Raw genomic sequence first — 20,380 nt, 5'->3', positions numbered from 1 at the left:
TCTTAGCTAGTGATTGTTTATTCACGAAATTGTAATTGTAAAAGCCAGAGCATGGCATTATGTGTGAATACAGCACAGTAGCACTATCAGCCACTATGCCATGATTTGGATTATGGCAGGACAACTTGGCTGGCAGAGGGGTTTGAGCCTATTGGTAACAGACTGTGTTCTACTTAGTAATCAAAGTTTCTGCAGTAATGTATAATCTTTGTAAATTAATTGTTTCTGTTTTCTTTAAATAGTTTGTCTGTTTTCTTATTTCTTCCACTCCTCCTCCCTGTAGATAATCTTCAAATACATGGAATGGCAAGGATATTAATATGCATTTTTCAATTACTTGGAATATTCCACTGGAATATTAGTAGATTCTTTTCTTCTCATAAAAATGATACAATAAATAGACTTGTCAAGACAATAAATAATATTCTGTACACAGATTAGAGAAATATGCACTTTCCATATAATTTTATTTTTTTTCCAGTTGTGTCATAGGCAACAATAGTTATGAAATAAATAATGTTGTAGAAATCAATTCTTAAAAGTGAGCCCCTGGACGAAATATGTAAAATGAATGCTACTTTTTATACAATTATTAGGTTGGGTACTACAATTATTATACATGCTATTTTAGACAATAATGAAGTTGTAAATTAAATTTTAATAGCTTGAAAAATCACTCCTCATTAGGGTGACTCTCCTGCATTAAAATCTTCCCATGTATAGTGCACAAGTAATTTATTTAAATAAACATACGTACAAGGATAATGAAGGGAGAAAAAACCTACAGAATTCAGGACAATGACTGCATGCACTGGTGGGTGGACTTCCAACTGATCTTTTACCAGTGGCACATGGAGTGGAAACCAGGAAAGAACTATGAAGGTGAGGTGTGACACCCATCACCACATTGCAGGATCTTCATACCTACAACACATTATGAAAAAAAGGGGAAAGATTCAGATGTCTCTGCAAGAACATTGAAAAGCATTACATAGTCTTGGATCTTTGAAAGAGGCATAGGCAAGGAGTGATTATAATATAATTGAATTTACAAAAAAAATTGCACAATGATTTGAATTAAAATTTACATATGAAGCAAGGGAAAAATAATATTTTTCTTCTAAAATGCAGCAAATTCTGATTTTTTAAATTTCACTATGTCACTAAAGAAGATAGCCAAGTTTAAACTTAGCAATTGAATTGTTGGCCATGTATTAATTAATCGAACTTATCTGTCTTTCTTCTTTACATGCAGGATCATTATTATAACAATGTAATGAAACATGTTTATATTTAAAATGTATTATTTAGATATACATAATTTACATAATGGTTATGTAAAAACTATCAAATTATTTCCGACATATTATTTTATACTTTTCTACTGCTCCTTATTCTGGAATAAGTATCAATAAATTCAGGAAAACTTAAGTCACTTTATATTTAGTTACTTTATGTTTAGTCTCAGTGAATAAATTAAAAATGGAAACATTTTTGACTGATAAATGTTGCTGGATTACAGTTTCATCAGCTTCAGCCAGCATCGGTAATAACCAGGGAAATGGGGAAGAACATGGATTCCTTATTCCTGATGTAACATGATTCATCATATGAAAGAAGGCAACTGTCTAACAGCCTATAAATTATGTCCACATCATGATAGATTGTACAATGTGTACAAAGAAATTATGTGACAGTTTGAACATCTTTTCTGAGATAGGTGCTAAATTTTTGGATTCTATTGCACCACAAGAGTCCACACTTCTTGGCCTTCCAAGAACACTAGAACTCAAGTTACTAGAATTCTGAGCCAGAATAATTAAATATCCTTAATATTTGCAAGTTAAAGTCGCAAATTTTATGGAGGACACTCAGTTGGGAAAAGAACAAGGCAAAGCATTCAGCAGTTTTTATGTATGCGTGTTATCAACTTTTATTTCAAACCAATGAGGCCACATCAAGGAGCCCAACAATATACAAAGAAAGAGATAGTGCAATTGAAAGGTCTGCTGAATGAAGATACTCCTATTATTTCACTTTATAAACATAGGAAGTGTATAACACATAATCCAGCTCTTACTCCTTTGTGCTGATGTTGAAAATCCAAAGATAGGTAATTGCTCTGTTCAACTAAATAAGGTTTCTCCAATAGCAATGGGGAAACTTTGTGACTGTGACTGAGCATAATCTTACTGTCACATTCATCGGGTCTGGGTTATAGCCTTTCTACACATCTTTCCCATCATATCCGATAGAATGGAGAGAGGAACATTTTTCTCATCTCTTGAATATTACACTGGTCAGCAACTGATATGGAAGGATTATTGGAAACAACCATTTGCCTAACTATCTATGAAAACACACAATAAGTAAATTAGGCTTTCTTCTGTTTTTTTCCCCTTAGGTAAAGGTAATGTAAAAGTTCCCCTCGCAATATGTGCTAGTCATTCCTGACTCTAGGGGGCAGTGCTCATCTCCATTTCAAAGCTGAAGAGCCAGCACTGTCCAAACACGTCTCCATGGTCATATGGCGAGCATGACTAAACACCGAAGGTGCACGGAACGCTGCTACCTTCCCACCAAAGATGGTTCTTATTTTTCTACTTGCATTTTTACATGCTTTCGAACTGCTAGGTTGGCAGAAGCTGGGGCAAGTAATGGGAGCTCAATCCGTTACATGGCAATAGGGATTTGAACCACATTCGAATTGCCAACCTTTCTGACTTATGAGCTCAGCATCTTAGCCACTGAGCCACCGCTGCATAAACAATTGTATTCATAGCAAGCCACCATAACATTGACAAGACAACATATGTATTATGATGTCACCGCACAAATGGTGTAATTATAAGATCACATCTAAAGTCATGTAGTTCATCTCACTGTATAATAACATATACATTGTAATTTGTCTCCTGTTGTCATCCCAAGAATATCCATCTGCTCCGGCTCTGTGGAACGAGTTATCAACAGAGATCTGGATCCTCCCCACCCTTGCGGCCTTCCAAAAAGCCACCAAAACCTGGCTGATCTGGCAGGCCTGGGGTTGCTGACTCAAATCAGGTCAACCCCCAATTAAATCGGATGTATTGTGTTTTTAAACTGTTTGTATTGTTTTATGTTCTCCCCCTGTATGTTATTTTATTTTATTCATACTTGTAAGCCGCCCTGAGTCCCCCCCCGGGATTGGGCGGCATATAAACCCATTAAATTGCTAATTGTTAAATTGCCATACATACGATTGTTAGAGTAATGGACAATGTCACAGATTTCTCCATTATCCTATATATGGTATGTTGGCTAAAACAGTTTGTCACAAATTTCAAAATTTTAATAAAAAGCAGAAAAGGAACAAATCGTTTTGGTAATTTTGACTTTGACAGATCCTTCAATCTATTGAAATATTTAAAGGAATTTACAATAGATATATAATAATCTATACTAAAGCTAAATAAGAAAAAAATAAACAATCCATTAAAACATGCAGAGAAAGATGTGAGAACTGAAGAAAGGAAACATTAAAAAGAAGTTTTTAACTGATGTCATTCAGATAATCTATTTTAATGTTGTGGCTGAATTGTTAAATAAATGTTTATCTGTCTGTTTTTATAATAAAAATGGCTGAGCATTCCTTAACTTTGATGGAGACTTACTTTATCATATAAAAGCATTATATTATAGTTAGTTATTATTATATATTATAGTTAGTCATTATTATATATTACAGTGAGTTATTCAGCTAAAATTAGGATCAGAGAGGTTTTTTTCATGCAACTAAGATGTGAGGAGAAAGTGGCAATAAATGAGAGACCTATTATTCATGTAAGACACAATCTGTTCATAAACCAATATAACATTCATACTTGGAATCACAATTGAATGAGACAGGAGTTTCTTTTTTTCCCCTTTCTTTTTTCTTTTCAGACACTGCGTAAGATTTGTCACCCTTCAGTGACAAGAACTCATCAACATTCCACACTGGTAAAATCCCAGATTTGTCCATGTAAAACTTGGGCTTTAAATTAAATATATTATACTCTACAGTGCAAATTAAGTTATAAGCAAATTAACTTACAAGAACAACTACAGAAAGCTACTTTTCTATTACCTAGATCTTGGAATGTTTTCTGCACTTTCTCGCAACAAAAGATCGGAGATCAGTGTCTCTGGGCTGGATCGTTTCCCATATCTGTTAAATGAGTTTAAAAATTAAATTTATTAGATTTTTTTAAAAAAATGAAGCACTAAACAAGTATGAACATGCACAATTGTCATCCAACATTCCATTGTATATTTATTATTCCAACCGTAATAATATATAGTGTTTTACAGATCAGTTGAAGAAAAATATAGTATTAATAACAATGTGAAACAATTCAGCTTAACTACTGAATGAAAATTAAAACAATTGAAACATTGTATCTCCCCCATATGTAACCCACAAATATTCAACAGTTGATTGATATTATACATAGGATTTCTCAACAAAGGATCTGTGTTCAGTCCTGCCATCTGCAAATAAAAGATCCAAGAATACTGGACTCAAAAAACTTCTTGGAGAGACACAGCTGGTCAAAACTCAGGAACTGTCCCCAATGTTGCATCTTCTGATATGCTGGAATACAACTTCTTAAACTTCAGCCGGTATGGCACAGAATAATTATACAAAATATACAATACAATCAAGGGTGGGTTCCAACCAGTTCTAACCTCTTCTATAGAAAAGGTTCCTCAAATCTACAATGCCATTTAGAACTGGTTCCAGCTCACTCCCCCTGTCCATCCGCACATCATCAAGATGAAGAGCAAGAGGAGGAATTCTGAAAGTTGAAGTCCACAAGTCTTAAATCTGTCAAGTTTGAACACCCCTGGAGTTTTTTTTCCAAAAGGATTAGGGATGCAAGGGTCTTGTAACTTGACAGCTTTAAGACTTGCATACTTCAATGCCAGAGTTCCTGAGCCAACATGACTGGAGGAGGAATTCTGGGAGCTGAAGTCCACAAGTCTTAAATCTGTCAAGTTTGAACACCCTGGGGATTTTTTTTCTAAAGGGTCTTGTTACTTGACAGCTTTAAGACTTGCGTGCTTCAAATGCCAGAGTTTCTGAACCAACATTTTGATTGCTAAGCAAGAGTGTTGTTAAGTGAGTTTCACCACATTTTACAAGTTGGTCATGCCTACCCAGTCACATGGCTGACAAGCACTCCCACCCGATCACATGGCCAGCAAGCCACTCCCACAAAGCAGGGCACACCTGCAGAAGAGATTGAAACCCACCACTGAATACAATATAGTAAAAGTTAATTAGGAAAATACAAAGTTAAGCATGATAATATTAAACACTAAATACTCATTAAAAGCCTGATGATACAGAATGGTCATCATTATGTCCATAGCTAATCTTTCTAAAGAATAATTGTGCTACCTTAACAAAAAGAGATAACATACTTCTGCCACTATTCATCCCTGCAGTGGCAGCATACCATTTGACCAAGCAACTTACAGAACCTCATTTTACTGACAGTGAATTAAAATTTAAAGAGATACTTTTAAAAAGAAGTTTTATAAATCAGGAGACAGAAAAAGGAAAAAGTGCAATAAAAACTATTTAGTTGCTGCAGAAGAAAGTACTAGTAAAGCTTACAAAATATCAGCTGATCTAGATTTAGAAATACTGTTTTTGTTGCAATTGTATGCATACTTGTATAATCAAGAGATATTTTTCAGTGTTTCTCTAAATCATCAAAAGACAAATATGTGTCTTTCATGTAGAATGTGAAGGGAGCCAGCTGCATTATTAAATTGCAAACATGGTATTTTATTTAATTATACAGTTGATTCAAATATTTATTAGAATAGTTTGTGGCTTGTTTCTTCATGTCTTTCTCAAAATATGGACCAGTGGACCTACCTTAAGCAGCAGAGCAAGTAAATATTTTTTCTAATAATAAAATACAGGGATTCTTATTTGTTTTAAAGAAATGTAACGATAACAAAGTATTTATTGGAATCAGTTAATAAGATTATTGGCTGATGTGTTTAAAAAGAAATGATTTATTTTCTATAATTAAATAGTTTGAGCACAATTGGCATTCTCACATGCTTGAAACTGAGCTCAAATCTTTTTATTTAAGCAGTTCTACTATCAGTTTTAAGACAATATTTCTTGTTCACCCAAAGAAAGAAAGTAAAATAAAAATAGATTCTTTAAGAGTGCCACTTTTATTAGATATCCTTCAAGAGTTAAATCTATTGTTTATATTTGGAAGAGAAAAACTAGAACATGGTAACATATTTTTTAACTATATTGATGGACTTTAATAGAGATATATTTAGGCAATGATTACCTAACTACAGCATGATGACTTGATGGTTTAAAGACTTCTGAGAAGATAAACTCACGATGCATGAGGATAATTTACTCACTCAAAATTTAGAAATGCTCATGTGTATGTTCAGTACTGTATATTATCAAGAAATCATGTCAATATTTTTGTAAATATAGATTGTGGTTGATGGGAGCTGATGCACTAAAACATCTCTATCCCATATGACAAAAATGTCCTTAATACTCAATTTACAAATTAGACTAGTTTTGCCTAATCTGGTACGTTTTGTGGTAGATATTTTACTTCCACTGTTCCATGTCAATCTGGATCATTTAGAAATGCCAGGTTGAGAATTAGATGGAATAGCCTCAAAATATGTGAAGCTCATTCTGTTCAGTTAGCAAATGCAAGGGGGGAGGTTTGGTATAGGTAAGTTAATGCTGAATGCTGATAAGCTTTGTAGCTGCTGCTTACTAAAAATTAGTTCTGAATTTTTCCCTCTCAAAAGTCTCCTATTTGTCTTAAGAGCCCAGTGGCTTATCTGTCAAAGCTGGTTTTTGGAAGCTTTAGAGCTATGGGCATAAAAAACAGCTACATTGAATTGCCAATATTTAATCCACTATAAATGTGTTTTTCAACATTGTGTCTTTAGGAAAACAATATGAAAAGTCATCTTTTTTTTCTGGAAAGAATGGAAGAGCTAATCACAAGAAGATATGGAACATAACAGTAATTTCATTTCTCATTGATTAATCACAAAGTTGGCTTTTAAACTCATCTATCGAAATCCTTGCTAATATCTGTGGTAAGGGTGATAGAATACAGACTCTGGCCTGACATGATTTGCCAGATGTTTCTTATTAGTATTACGCTACATTACTTTCCAAACATGATCAGTTACACACAGATCAGGAAGAATGCTCTGAATCCTACAAATGCATAAGAGTGTGTCAGAGGGTCAAACAATCCTGGGGATGAATCCTTCCGCCAAAAATTCTTTCCCACATGAGAATCTGCCAATCTCAAATCAGCAAATAATGGGATTTTTTGATTTTTTTTCAAAAGAGAAAGAAAGAATAGACTGTTTGAAACTTAGCAGAAATTCTCCCCCATCTGCTGTTCCACAAAAGCAATTAGTAAGGAGACAGACTGATTAAAAATTTGCATAACAATTTTTATTTCAGATTTTTATACCTATTTTTCTCTATATTATTCTTTGTTTATTTGAGAAATTATGCATTCCTTCTTTTCTTGGAGCATTTCTATATGTAAATCTTAAATCAGTTTCTAATTCTCTCTGGTGGAACCACAAAGTCTACATTGGCTATAATCAACTTTTTTAAAAAAAATCTAACCCAGATTAATATTTTTATTTGGCTGAAACCCTGAAATAAACCTTCAAGAATGTCTATGTTTTAGTGACACATGGACACAGGATACTTTCCCGTAAACATGTGTTCTTCATACCAATAGTGGTTGGAATGCATGTTGCATGTTTTTACGGAATTTATTTTTTCCAACCTGAAACCTAAACAAAATATTTCATACTACTGAATACAAATTAGTCCAATTTCAAGGATTCTTTTAAAGTGTGTTCAGTGTAACTCAATGATTTTTCAGTAATTCTTATTTTTCTTAACTGACTTAACTGAAGCATTCTTAAGGTCTGCAATAATTTAATTTCATGTAGCCTAATAAAAAGTTCCTACCCTATAAATTTTTTTCAAGGCTGCTATTGCTTTGTATGAGAACTGGAGTATACCAAATTTAGTCATTCTGTAGAAGATTCCTGTACAGGAATATCATACACTTTGCTAGAACTTTTATTTGAGGATTCATTGCGTGTGCCGTTAGATACTTCTACTCAGTTTGGCTTTGCTTGACTTTATGTCTAACTTCTGCAGCTAGAATGATAACATTTTTGCTTTATTCTCTGATATACTCTGATTATTTTCTGTTTTACAAAAATCTATATGTACAGATCTGTATAACTCTGATAAACAAAAAATACCGTATTTTTCAGAGTATAAGACGTACCGGAGTATAAGAGGCACCAAGGTTTTGAAAAGGCAATTTTTTAAAAAAAGTAGGTAGATAGATAGAGGGATAGAGAGGGAGAGAAAGAAAGAGAAATACAGTAGATAGGTAGGTAAGAAGAGTAGGTTGGTAAGTAGGAAGGTAGATAAAGGGATATACAGAGAGAGAAATAGAAAGAGATAGAGAAATACAGTAGGTAGGGAGGGAGAGAGAATGTGTGTAGGTAGGTAAGTAGGTAGGTAGGTAGATAGAGGGATAGAGAGAAATAGAAAGAGAGAGTGAGAAATACAATAGATAGGTAGGGAGAGAGAGAGAGTAGGTAGGTAGGTAGAGGGATAGAGAAAGAGAAATACAGTAGGTAGGTAGGAAGAGAGAAAGTAGGTAGATAGGTAGATGTTTCCAGGTGTATTTATCCATGTGCTGGAGAAGGAAATTGCTGACAAACCTTAAGACTTTGTTTCTGCTGGCACAGCACTTGATCAATTCTCCTCAATTCTCATCAGTTAAAGAGCTTTCCAAAAGGGGCGAGAAAGGTTTTTGCACTGTGCAAATCTCCCCAAAATGGTCCATTTTTCGCAAAAATGGGCCCGTTTTTTTTTTCAAATAAAAGGCATCAATAGCCTTGGGGGAGCTAAGTGCTCCTGGGGGAGTGGGGGGACAAAAAAGAGCAAAAAGTTTTTTGTTAAAAAAAATTTCATGCATAGCTTTATGGAGGCTTATAGAGTGCTGTTGGGGGCTGGGGGGCGAAAATGGTCCATTTTTTCTCATTTCTGCCCTCCCCAGCCCCCAGGAACCCTCTGAAAGCCTTCATAAGGCTATGCACGCCCATTTTGGTGAGGCAAAAAATGCTGATGTATAAAACGCACCCAGATTTTCACCCTCTTTTTTGAGGAAAAAAGGTGTGTCTTACACTCCGAAAATACGTAATTTTAGCAGTTGGGCTTTATACTTTTTTAAAATGGATACATGACAAATGTTTACTTACAGCTTTCCAGCCACTTTTGGAAGAACCATGACACAATATTACTCTTTATCTGATACGCCTGTTCATATCTGAAAACTCTCAGTCCTTCCAAGAATAGAACAAGGCAGACACTGGTCCATGATCAGTTATTCAAAGACTACTTCGTGGCATCTTACTTCTGATCTCCTCTACCTCTGTTGTCATTGACCAAGCAACAACAGAAGTAAACCTAAAGTATAATTTCATTTAAAACCGGCTGCATGATCTTGAATCCGTCACTCTCTATCAGCCCAAATTGGATCAAGTTGTGTGACAAGCCACATGAAAAACAAAAACACTGATTGCAACATACATTGATAAGCTTCATTGTAACAAGCAGTAGGGGCACCAAAAACCCACAATTAAGAATTTTATTTCAATCTTTGTTCTAGATATAATTTTAAGTGTAGCCAGACAGAAATTACATATTTGAAGCAAATCATTATATGGTATATTGCTTTGTATTGTAGTTTTGTAAATCTGGTAGAGTGGCTTATTAAATTAATAAGGTTTAGCACCAGTGAAGGCCATCATAGTGACAAACGGGATCTGCTTACATGTATAATTTAACATTTTAAAGCATCCCAATCGATTTCTTATTCTGAATTTATGTGGAACTGCCCTATCTAAGAAACAATTCTGATTTGTTTTATGTTCATGTAAACAACATAATACAAGAACCAAGCAAGGCTACAGAGAGCAATAACTGCTGATTGGAAAATGACAACACTTTATGGGGATTGTTTGCTGTTACATGCATGGTTACAGAATAGCCTTGTTGGCAATTCTGGACAATTAAATGCTTTGGAAAAATGTAATGAAACTTTGTTTCTGCACTGCAGCAAAATTATTGTATAGACAAAGATGAAAAGATTCAGAATTAGCATAATGGATGAATAGCTGGTGAAGATGACAGAACTTCCTGAGATGGCTAAATTGACTTCTTTGATCTGAGAAAAGACAATATCTACATTTATTCCTGACTTGAAACCCCTTATACTTTGTGAACCCCAAAAGAAAGAACATGGTTTACAATTTTAATAATTAGACAAAATAACAAAAATAAGAGAGCTATGTTCTAACTATAGGGTAAGGAATAAACTTATAATTGTACATACAGCTGCTCTAAAGATTAGAAGTATTTCTTTGTATCTTTTCTTCTTTTTCTATTAATCTTTTCCTTTTCTTGTACTTTTAGCTTTCTGTCCAATTTATTTTTCTCACTTTATATTGGTTGGTATTGTTTTTACTTCCTCTTAAGAAAACTTTTAATAAAAAATAGACCAAAATGCTGAAAGAAAAATATTTCTATTCAATTTCTGAAATCTTTTAGCTATTTTACTGCACGGACAATCACTTATTTATTTGCAAAAACAACTTCAATGGATAATATTATCCTTCAAGCTTCTAATTCAATTCTTCCTGCTCTAAGAGTCCACAGTAAGTGAAAAATCTAATAAAATCTTATTAGTTTTGAACTGTAAATCAATTAGTGGTTGAGTCCAACTGGACCATGTTATAATCAATTCTTGAAGGTAAATGGGATATTTTATAATCAGTTGAATTATAGTATTAAAACATTAAAAGGAAGAGATTCTACTTCTGAATTTCATTTCTATTGTTCAATTTATAACATTGAAATATTAAAATAATCCATAGCTCTAGTATTTTCTTAAGACTTTTCTTCAAAAGTTAATTCCAAAATGCATGTACCCTAATGATCTGTATCTGAACTAATTATTTTATACTATACAAATCTACTTTTTAACTAAAACTTGGAAATAATAGAAAATATAATAGCCACTTTTAAAAAATACAACAGTTTAAATCTTGACTAATCTCTCTAAACTGAACTGCCCAGAAATCTTTTTGATTTCAATGGGTCTGTTTTTGTTATGTCTTAATCATGAAATCCTTTACAATGACATTTATTCACTAATAAATACATGCAGCATGTACTGTATACCCTTCTTTGTAGGGTCCTCTGAATTCTAACTTTAATTTGACAGGCAGTCCAATCCATGTTTATTTTAAGAAAACAGAATCATAAGGAAGAAAATAGGAAGTTGCTCCTAAACAATCAATTGAAAGGGATAGTGTATAAGCCAATTGATTAATCTCCATCACAAAGTATTGTACCGTATATACTCGAGTATAGGCCGACCCGAATATAAGCCGAGGCACCTAATTTTACCACAAAAAACTGGAAAAGTTATTGACTCGAGTATAAGCCTAGGGTGGGAAATGCAGCAGCTACCGGTAAATTTCAAAAATAAAAATAGATACCAATAATGTTTTTGAATATTTATTTCAAAGAAAAACAGTAAACTAGCGGTGTATTCAATGAAATACTTCACTCACCTCATGATGCTGATGTCCCGCTGTGATGATGATGTCCCGTGCAGCCGCGGGAGCGATGTCCCGCCTCCTATGACACACGGCACAGTGATTCCTATCATTGGATCACTGTACCAGAGGAGGTGGGACATCGCTATGTGGCTGCTTGCCATAACAAGGAGGAGGTGGGACATCGTTGCAGAGCGGCAGGAGGGGGAGGAAGGGGAATCGTAAGACAGCCCTGCATTACATTAGAACGTGAGGAGGGGGGATGGTGCGGTGCGCGCTGCGCGGCAAACTGACACAGAGGGAGGGGAAACTCACAGGGGCACTGGGCCATTCACGAGTGTCACCCAGCGGCATGGCCCCGCCCCTTTTTCTCCTCCATTTCGGGCAAATTTTTCACTGACTCGAGTATAAGCCGAGGCGGCTTTTTTCAGCCCAAAAAGTGGGCTGAAAAACTAGGCTTATACTCGAGTATATACAGTATTTCAATTTCAATTATAGTGAATTTTAGGTGTATTTTTATGTGTAGATAGCATATAAAATTCATATAATAACATCAGATTTTTGACATTGTACAGGTAATCCTCAACTTATGATCAAAATTGAGCCAAGAATTCCTGTTGCCAGGCAGGATAGTTATTGAGTTAATTTTGCTCATTTTATAACCTTCTTGCCACAGTTCCTATGTGAATCATTGCAGTTGTTAATTTAGTAACATAGTTGATAAGTGAATCTGGCTTCCCCATTGACTTTCCTTGTCAGAAGGTTGCAAAAGGTGATCACATGACTTCAAGTACAGCAACCATCATAAATAACACCAGTTTCCAAACGCTGAATTTTGATCACATGATCACCTGGGAATTCTGCAAAGTCGTAAGTATGAAAAATGATTATAAATCACTTTTTGATGCCATTATAACTTCAACAGTGACTGAACAAATGGTTGTGAGTCAAGGACTATCTGTATTTTATCTTTTTGCAATGAAGCTTAAGAATCCACACTATCCGGAAAATGTACAATAGGAAATCCAGACACTTTTAAGATAAAAAGGCCCTTAAGTGATTATTTACACAAAGATAGCACTCGGTTTGAATTGTTCAGCCTATAGGACATATTGGGTCCATTTTATATACAGTCTTTTTATACACAAACACAGACATAGGTCAATTATTATAAAAAGATTTAAAATTATTTTATAGGAATATGTTTTCAGTTGACTAATTTCTGTGATAAGCTAGCAGTTTTATACAAATAGTTAAATAACATTTTGGCATACAGAGATTCACTATTAATCATACAAGTGTGAATATATGTCCTAGGAAGCCTATTTTACACATTACGTCTACCGGAACATTCCCTGAAAATTATATAAAGACTGGATGCCCGAAAATGAGTGACGAAACTTTCTGTAAACAATCAGTCTAGTCTTGAAATGCAAGCCTTAAGAGCAATCATTCACATATAAAATTCCTTAGGATTCTTACAAAGCTAAGATCTGACAAAGCTCCCATTTGTTTCTGCCAGGTTTGATCTTAACTGTTAGAATTATTTGAAGTTTTTGTCATGTCACATAGTAAAAAAAACTGGGTGGGGCTCTGTTGATTACATCAAAGTTGTAGAGAGGTTAGATAACAATTTTTATTTGTTTAATTTTTATCTTCATATTTCCTTCCTAAAAAGAAAAAATGGCACGCAGAAATCCACGGATAAAAGTGTGGGAGCAGGATCAACTTAGAAAACAGAGATGGGTGTATACAGTCCATGAGCTGCCTGCGCCTTCATTCATAAGGTCTCCTGAAGGCTAGTGATCAACCTTGTTGAAATAAAGGTCTTCTCACTTTAAGAACCTCAGCACTGCTACATTCATTAAAATAATCTCTCCATGCAATGCTCAGTATAAGTCTCACATTTCCGCATCTACAACATGTTTGTATCTGAAAATTTTAGATCAAGCAGAGCATATATTTTATTCTTTACTTCCACAATATGAACAATATTCTTCTTGATCTCTTTGCCTTTTTCACTTAAGAATGTTTGCCTAGGATTGATAGGATCCAATGCCATTCACCTCTATCTTCAAAAGTTCAAACTGCATTTATGGTGACAGCTTCATATTGGGCTGATGATGGCAAAGTGAGGTCAAGCACTGAGTAAATTAAAAATATGGTCTTCTTTTCTACATTCTTAAGTATGGTCACTTTGTTAGTCTGTTGCAGCAAAGACAACAGTCTTATAACACCATCAAAAATAACACATTAATTATTACATAATTTTTATGGTTTAGAAAGTTGATGGAATGAACTATAATTGGCAAAAGCATAAACTATAAAATGGGTTGGCCTTCATCATGACATAAGATTGATTTTCTTCCTACTGATAGTGCATGCTTAGAGTAAACAGCCATTTCTCATGATTTGAGCAAGATTAACAAAATCAGATAGATTAACAAACATAATAATAGAGTTTTAAAGGAGTTCATATAACTCCTTTTTTCTTGAAAGATTCTTTGTTTACTACCTTATACTTTGTTGCTTTGATACTTATTAAAGTATAATTTAAGTCTTTAATAATTGCAAGGTGCCTGGTTTTTAGGTGATGCTTTTTATTGTTGTATAGTATGTCTTTCCACATTCAGAAGCTACCTGGCTATGCATACTTCCTAATCTGAAAAAAGTCCCATTGGAAGAATATAATTCAAATGTAAGTCAGGCAGGCTGCAGACTGTTACAAAAAAAGTAAATGAAAATACATAGATCCAGCTCAAATACAAAGATATTTTCTTTATCCCATATGCCAGCCCATCTTAAATTATTGGACAATCACAGTTATTAAGAATGGTAGAGGGAAGGAATGGTGAAACCGACAGCTCTGTCTGACTGCTATTGGAGAGAAAAACAATTCCATGCCTTTAAAAAAAAAAAAAACAATGGACTACAATGGGGCCCACTTAACATGACTCAACCAATGAAATAAAATCAATGCCATAGGTTTGGAAGATTGCCTTGCAATAGTATTGAACTTTGTTGCTTTTTATTACAGTTTACCTGGAAGGAAAATTCAAGAATACAACCAGTTGCGATCAACAGTCTCTAGATTCCTCAAAATAAAGGACAAAGTTAAGAGGGAAGTTGCCACTATTGGCCAATTGTGTCAGAAAAATACAGTCTGCTTAATAGTTTCATAGGAAGGAAATTTCACCAGGAACAACTCAGCTAGTCTAGTTTCATGTGAGGAACATGCATTTGGAACAATTCTACATTTTTTCTGCATAATTGAATAGGAGGTACAAATGTGCTAAAATCTAAATGGCACTATGGTCAAGTTCTTTCATTTTCTTATACGGAGGACATCAGGATAAAAAAACTTTTACGAAGACAATGGAAGATTTAAAAAATACAATAAACAATCATATCATATCCTTCCCACTTTTACGCTGAATATTACCCTGGTACCTACCTTTGCCGTGTTATGAGGTTAATGTAATGCCTCAATGCTGAGTAGTACCTGGCCATATCTTCTGCAGGTGCATCCTCACCAGGGTTGTCTGGTTTAGAGGGATATGCTTCTGCCAATGTTCCCAGACAGATCAGCAAACACAGGGCAAGTGTCATCATGGAAAGCCACAACCGCATGGTCCCCTGCATCTGTAGGAAAACAGGAAATTGCAAGGGGGAGGAAACCAAAGGATTATTTCAATATTTCTCTGTTTCCTTCTCCCCCAGGAATGAAAAATGTGTGGTTACCAATCCTTTGCCTTCACAAAGATTTTTAGAAGAAGCTCATTCAGCTCTACTAAGTCACCATTTAGAGTCATCTGTGATTGGCTTATATGTCTACATAAGTACATAAATAAAGAAATAAAATTATCTGACCAGAGGCTACTTTCTAAAACTAGAAGATGATGGATAGAAATTTTCCTCTGTTGCTTGGAGAAATGCTTCTGTAACCTTATTAGCTTGCTTACTAGCCCTGTAATTATTTAATGTTGAGGGGAAACCTGTTTGTCGTTTGGCTTTAATGCATTACGAATTGCTAAGAGATTATTTTGGTTCATGAGCAGTATAGAACTCTTTTAAGTAAAAAGAAGAAGAAAAATATAATTCCTCTGAATGAAATTACATTCTGAAGAATTACATCCAGGAAGACACTTGTATATCAAATTCCTTTCCTGTTTCCTTTTGTAGTGGCTGTTATTTAAAATTTCAAAACCTTTTTTCCTTGTGGAAACTGGGGTGTCTAGACCCTATTATATCATTCAAAAAGGCAAAGTATGGCTATTTCATCTTTTCCTTCCTTAATGGATTTGCCCTAAAAAGAAAAATAGGATAGAAGAAACAATAGGATTAAAAACAGAAAACATCATGGAATCACCTTCCCCGCTAAGTTCCATCAATTGACACAGGATTGCATATATTGTATGAGTTTGTCTAGATCTTCTCATGGGTATGTTTTATTTTTTAAAATACCTAATTCTTATATGTTGTTTATAAAATTCATCTGAAAACTTATTACATTTGCAGGTTTGGTGCCAAATGTTCTCATTAGCTGCATAACAATGAGGCATTGAAAATGATTGAAAATCTCCAATCACTGCTAATTCAGGAATGCTTAAAACTGAGCTCTAGAATTTGTGTCTGAATGTACGATAGTCTCCACACACAACACACACACACACCTTTTCTTCCATTGTGAAAATGGAAAAATTAACATTGAGGTACTTTGATTAAAAACAGATGTGGATTTACACTAGCTGCCCAACAAATCCTTTCCCAACCACACAGAAACCGATATAATCCAAAATTATTATATAATCCAGATGTTATATTCTTTTGAAAGTCTTGTTTATTTTATTGGGGTTTTGTTGGCTTGTTTTCACATTATTTTAACTTTTTCCCATAAACTGCTGATAACAAAGAAATTCCAGTTGCCTGAAAAGAAAAGAAAAGAAAAGAAAAGAAAAAGAGGAGGGAGGAATATTTCTCCGGAAAGAAGTGGAAATAAATCGATGAAGATTCTCACTCATCCAGAGAGAGTTATCTGGAAGTTGAGTCATAGCAATTGGACTTCTTTTCTTTGGATTTGAAAGATTTCGCTGCTTCTCCAACTAATCAACCTGAAGAAGCTTATGCTAATGCTTCAAACGCAAGAAAAGAAATCCAGTTGCCATGACCCAACTTCCAGACTAGAGGAAATAAAGGTATATTAGGAGCAGGCGGCACGTCTCTCTTATACGCCCGGGTCCTGGGAACCTAAATGGTAGGGATAAAAGTCCAAGACTTAGCCATACTCTTCGACCGCTTCAGCATCGCGCGGGAAAAGTGGCGAGCTTTTAAAGCGCAAGAAAACGGCGCTGGAAGGAAAGCAGCTTTCCTCAGAAGGAACTGGTTGCCGAAGGAAAGGAGGTCTGAAGGGACAGGGAAGGTAGTAGACATCGAGGAAACTCAGTCCGGTCGAATTTTCCGCGAGTAGAGGCGACTTTGCCTATCTATAAAAGAGAAGAAAGGGACGGAAAGAAAGCGATGCGATTCGGAACAGGCGCCTGCTCACCTTTTGTGTTGTGTGAGACTCTCGCTTGTTCTGCCTCTCCCGGATTGATATTGGGCGCTTTTCCTCGCCAATGGCTCAGCTTTCCCAATGTGGGGCTGCGCGCCTCGGCGAGGGTATTTTATGGCTCCTCCGGAAGGCAGGAGGGGCCTCGGGCGATCGCGCATGGGTGACTTCACCCCCCCCCCCTCGCCCGCGGTTTCCTTAGTCTCTGTTTGTCCCGCGTTTGGCGTTGGAGGCAGCTTCAGCTCTTGGCGCTGTCTTGGGAGGGGGCGCAAAGCTGTTGAGTCAGAGGCTCTTCACCTCCTTGCCGCTATCGGACAATTTTAAGTGAAACGAACAAACCGGAGGGAAATATTTTTCTCCAATTTTCTGCCGAGCGATACATTTTCTCAAGGCTTCGGCAGATCCACTGGTCTCTCTGGGGAACTACTGAATCCAATAGTTGAGCTGAAGCTTCTTGGATGAGAAGCGAAAAGTCTTTAAAGAAAAACAAGAAAAAAAGCAATTTTGGGACAACCTGGATGACTGAGAATCTCCATAACATTTAGCTATTGAATCCAAACTTTTGAGGCAGGATAGGTCTTTAGCACGTCTTTCCATCAGCCTCCTTGCTTTCATTGCCTTGACTGTTTCCCAAATGTGTAGAACTATATTTCAGCCACTGTTCTTTGGGGAACCCAACACTATTGAAAGGCTCTGGGTGAGATGGCTGGGTTTTATTGTGCAGTATAGTGGGACACATGAATACATCCCCAACATTCAGGAGAGATGGCATTTGACGGGAATAGGGACCAGCAGCAACTGTAGACTTCAAAGGGGAACCCAAAGGTGCTTTTTTCAAGTGGCGATGGATCTTCTGGTTTTTCTTCAAAGATGTTTTGCTTCTTATCAAAGAAGCAAAAGTCTTCAAAGAAAAACCAGAAATTCAAGTTGCCTCTTGAAAAAAAGCACCTTTGGGACAACCATGACCTGGATGACTGAGACTCTCTATAGACTTCAAAGGCAAAATTTCTTCAAGGGTGCACCAAGAATTTGCATCTGTCTGGTCCCTGGGAGGCAGCATCTCTAGAGGCCTGCCCTCTTCTTTTTTCTGCCAACATTGATCTTGAAATTGAGAACACAGTCATCCCATGAACATTGTGCTAAATTTCAAATCTAGAAATGGAATCATGACAAACTAAAGCTAAACAATAAACCCTGTTGGTTGTTGCCAGTTGTCCCATCAGGTAAGGCCAAGTGACTTTAGAATTCCATCAATTTGCACAATCATATCTCTTGATTCACCTGCTACTTTGTTGACATGAAGATTAACTCATGGACCAAAGAGTAAGAAGAAACATAATGAGAAGTTTATGGAAAAAGTTAAATGTATACTGTTTCATACATTCATACATGCTACTTTTTCTAGATTTATTGATGTGTATGATCTACTGAGAACACCAATAAAGACATTTCTATTTCACACATAATATACACTAAATGATGGTGAAGGTTTTTTATTTATGTATTTATTAAATTTGCTCCACATCTCACCTCAAGGCAACTCTGCTTACAACATGCAGTTTTTACATTTACTAAAACTGTAATGTAATGAGAATTGCAGATTTGCTCATCTTTGCAAGTGAAAGGAATGGTTTATGTTTTCTTTCAAAAATTTGAGATAACATGAATGTACCCTTTGTTTCAGTTGGAAATAGGAAAGAATAGAATAAGAGTTGGAAGGTACCATGTAGGTCATCTAATCCTGCTCAAGCAGGAAACCCTATACCATTTCTGACAGATTGTTGTCCAATTTATTCTTGAAAGCTTCCAGTGATGAAGCCCCTACAAGCAAGCTGTTCCATTAGTTAAGTGTTTTCATTGTCAGAAAATTTCTCCTTATTTCTAGGTTGAATCTCTCCTTTTCTTGGCCACAATTTTGAAAATGAGGAGCTACTTGTCTTCTTCCAAATTTCAATTTCCACTCTATACTTCTGGATTTCCTAGTGGTGCCTTTATCCCTCTGTCTCACCCAAGTCTGACCCTTCTTAACTTTTCAGGTCAATCAAGGCTACCAAGCCAAGGTTCCAAGCCCTATACATATTTATAAGCTTAAAAAAATATGGTATCAAGTCACCAGGCAGCCAAAACTGACACGCTGTAGCTTGCACATCAAGTACCAAACAAATCAGGACAGTATTTTCATATCAAAATGTGTTGGGTACCAAATTCAATAAGTTTCAAAGCAGTTGAATACTGAAATATCAACCTAGTTTCCAAAATATAATAGCTTGAGCCAACTGATTTGATCTACAGAATATTTTTGGTAGAGGTAAAGACTATGTTAATTGGATAGAATATTTTTTTTCTGTTGTTGAAAAAGGTTTTTATTTTCCATTTTTTCATTTTCATACACTCACATATATACTGTGCATAGCCGGAGCCATACAACATTAAACAATAATTGCAGCAATTCCTCTTGTCAACAGTACCCCCAAAAAATAGAAACCCAATATACCTCTTCCACTCTCCGTACACCTCTTTCTTCCACCCCCTCCAACTTTCTATCTTCCCTCCATCATCCCCCTCTACCCTACTTCCCCTCCCCCTCTACCACTCCTCTCTCCCGATCCACTCCCTCCCTTCCTTCTCACCCTCCCTCCCATCCTCTCTCCCGCCCTCTCTACCCATCTTTCTTCTATCCCACTCCTCCTCCCCTTGGTGTATTTCCACTATATGTCAATGTACTTAACCTATTTCTACAGAGAAATTAAAGAAAAACAGTATACATGTGAAGTTGCATTACATTGAAATCTAACACATCGTATCTAACCTAGTATATATCCCTCCCTCCCCCCACTCTCCCCCCCAACACCCCACCTCCCTCCCCCCCCGACTTCCCAGAGCCCGTACACGGTATAGATTTTTAACAAACAGTCTAAAATATATTGAGAAAAAAGAAATAAAAAAAGGGTTAATAACATTTCTACATTGATCTTAGCTTCTTCTTGCTACACTAACTTTGAACAGTTTAAATCATTCCTGATCTTAAGCATAGGCTATCTGGAATTTCTTAGTCCCATATTTGTTTTGTATATAGTCAATCCATTTTTTCCAGTCTCGTTTATATCTTTCATTTGA

At 35.7% G+C, this 20,380-nt stretch overlaps 1 protein-coding gene across 1 annotated transcript; it reads right to left on the bottom strand.

Moving 5' to 3' along the window:
* Nucleotides 1-509: 509 nt before the first annotated feature.
* On the bottom strand, nucleotides 510-17,351 carry NPY (neuropeptide Y). The gene is made up of 4 exons (XM_032237783.1): nucleotides 17,261-17,351; nucleotides 15,170-15,357; nucleotides 4,109-4,189; nucleotides 510-924 (listed from the first exon to the last, which is right to left on the bottom strand). The coding sequence occupies exons 2-4, from the start codon at nucleotides 15,355-15,357 to the stop codon at nucleotides 900-902; spliced, it is 294 nt and encodes a 97-aa protein (XP_032093674.1). The 5' UTR covers nucleotides 17,261-17,351; the 3' UTR covers nucleotides 510-899.
* Between the last annotated feature and the right edge of the window lie 3,029 nt (nucleotides 17,352-20,380).

This window comes from Thamnophis elegans, chromosome Z, assembly GCF_009769535.1.
Source record: "Thamnophis elegans isolate rThaEle1 chromosome Z, rThaEle1.pri, whole genome shotgun sequence".
NCBI classification, from domain to species: domain Eukaryota; kingdom Metazoa; phylum Chordata; class Lepidosauria; order Squamata; family Colubridae; genus Thamnophis; species Thamnophis elegans.
The sequence above is the reverse complement of the archived record's forward strand: the minus strand, read 5'-3'. Positions and strand labels throughout refer to the sequence as shown.

What these genes read in the sequence shown, in the direction of transcription:
- NPY (XM_032237783.1), bottom strand. Translation starts at nt 15,357, where the DNA reads ATGCAGGGGACCATGCGGTTGTGGCTTTCCATGATGACACTTGCCCTG. An exon ending in AACCTCATAACACGGCAAAG is followed by an intron (nt 4,190 to 15,169) that starts GTAGGTACCAGG and finishes CTCATTTAACAG; the next exon opens with ATATGGGAAACGATCCAGCC. An exon ending in GAAAACATTCCAAGATCTAG is followed by an intron (nt 925 to 4,108) that starts GTAATAGAAAAG and finishes AATGTGTTGTAG; the next exon opens with GTATGAAGATCCTGCAATGT.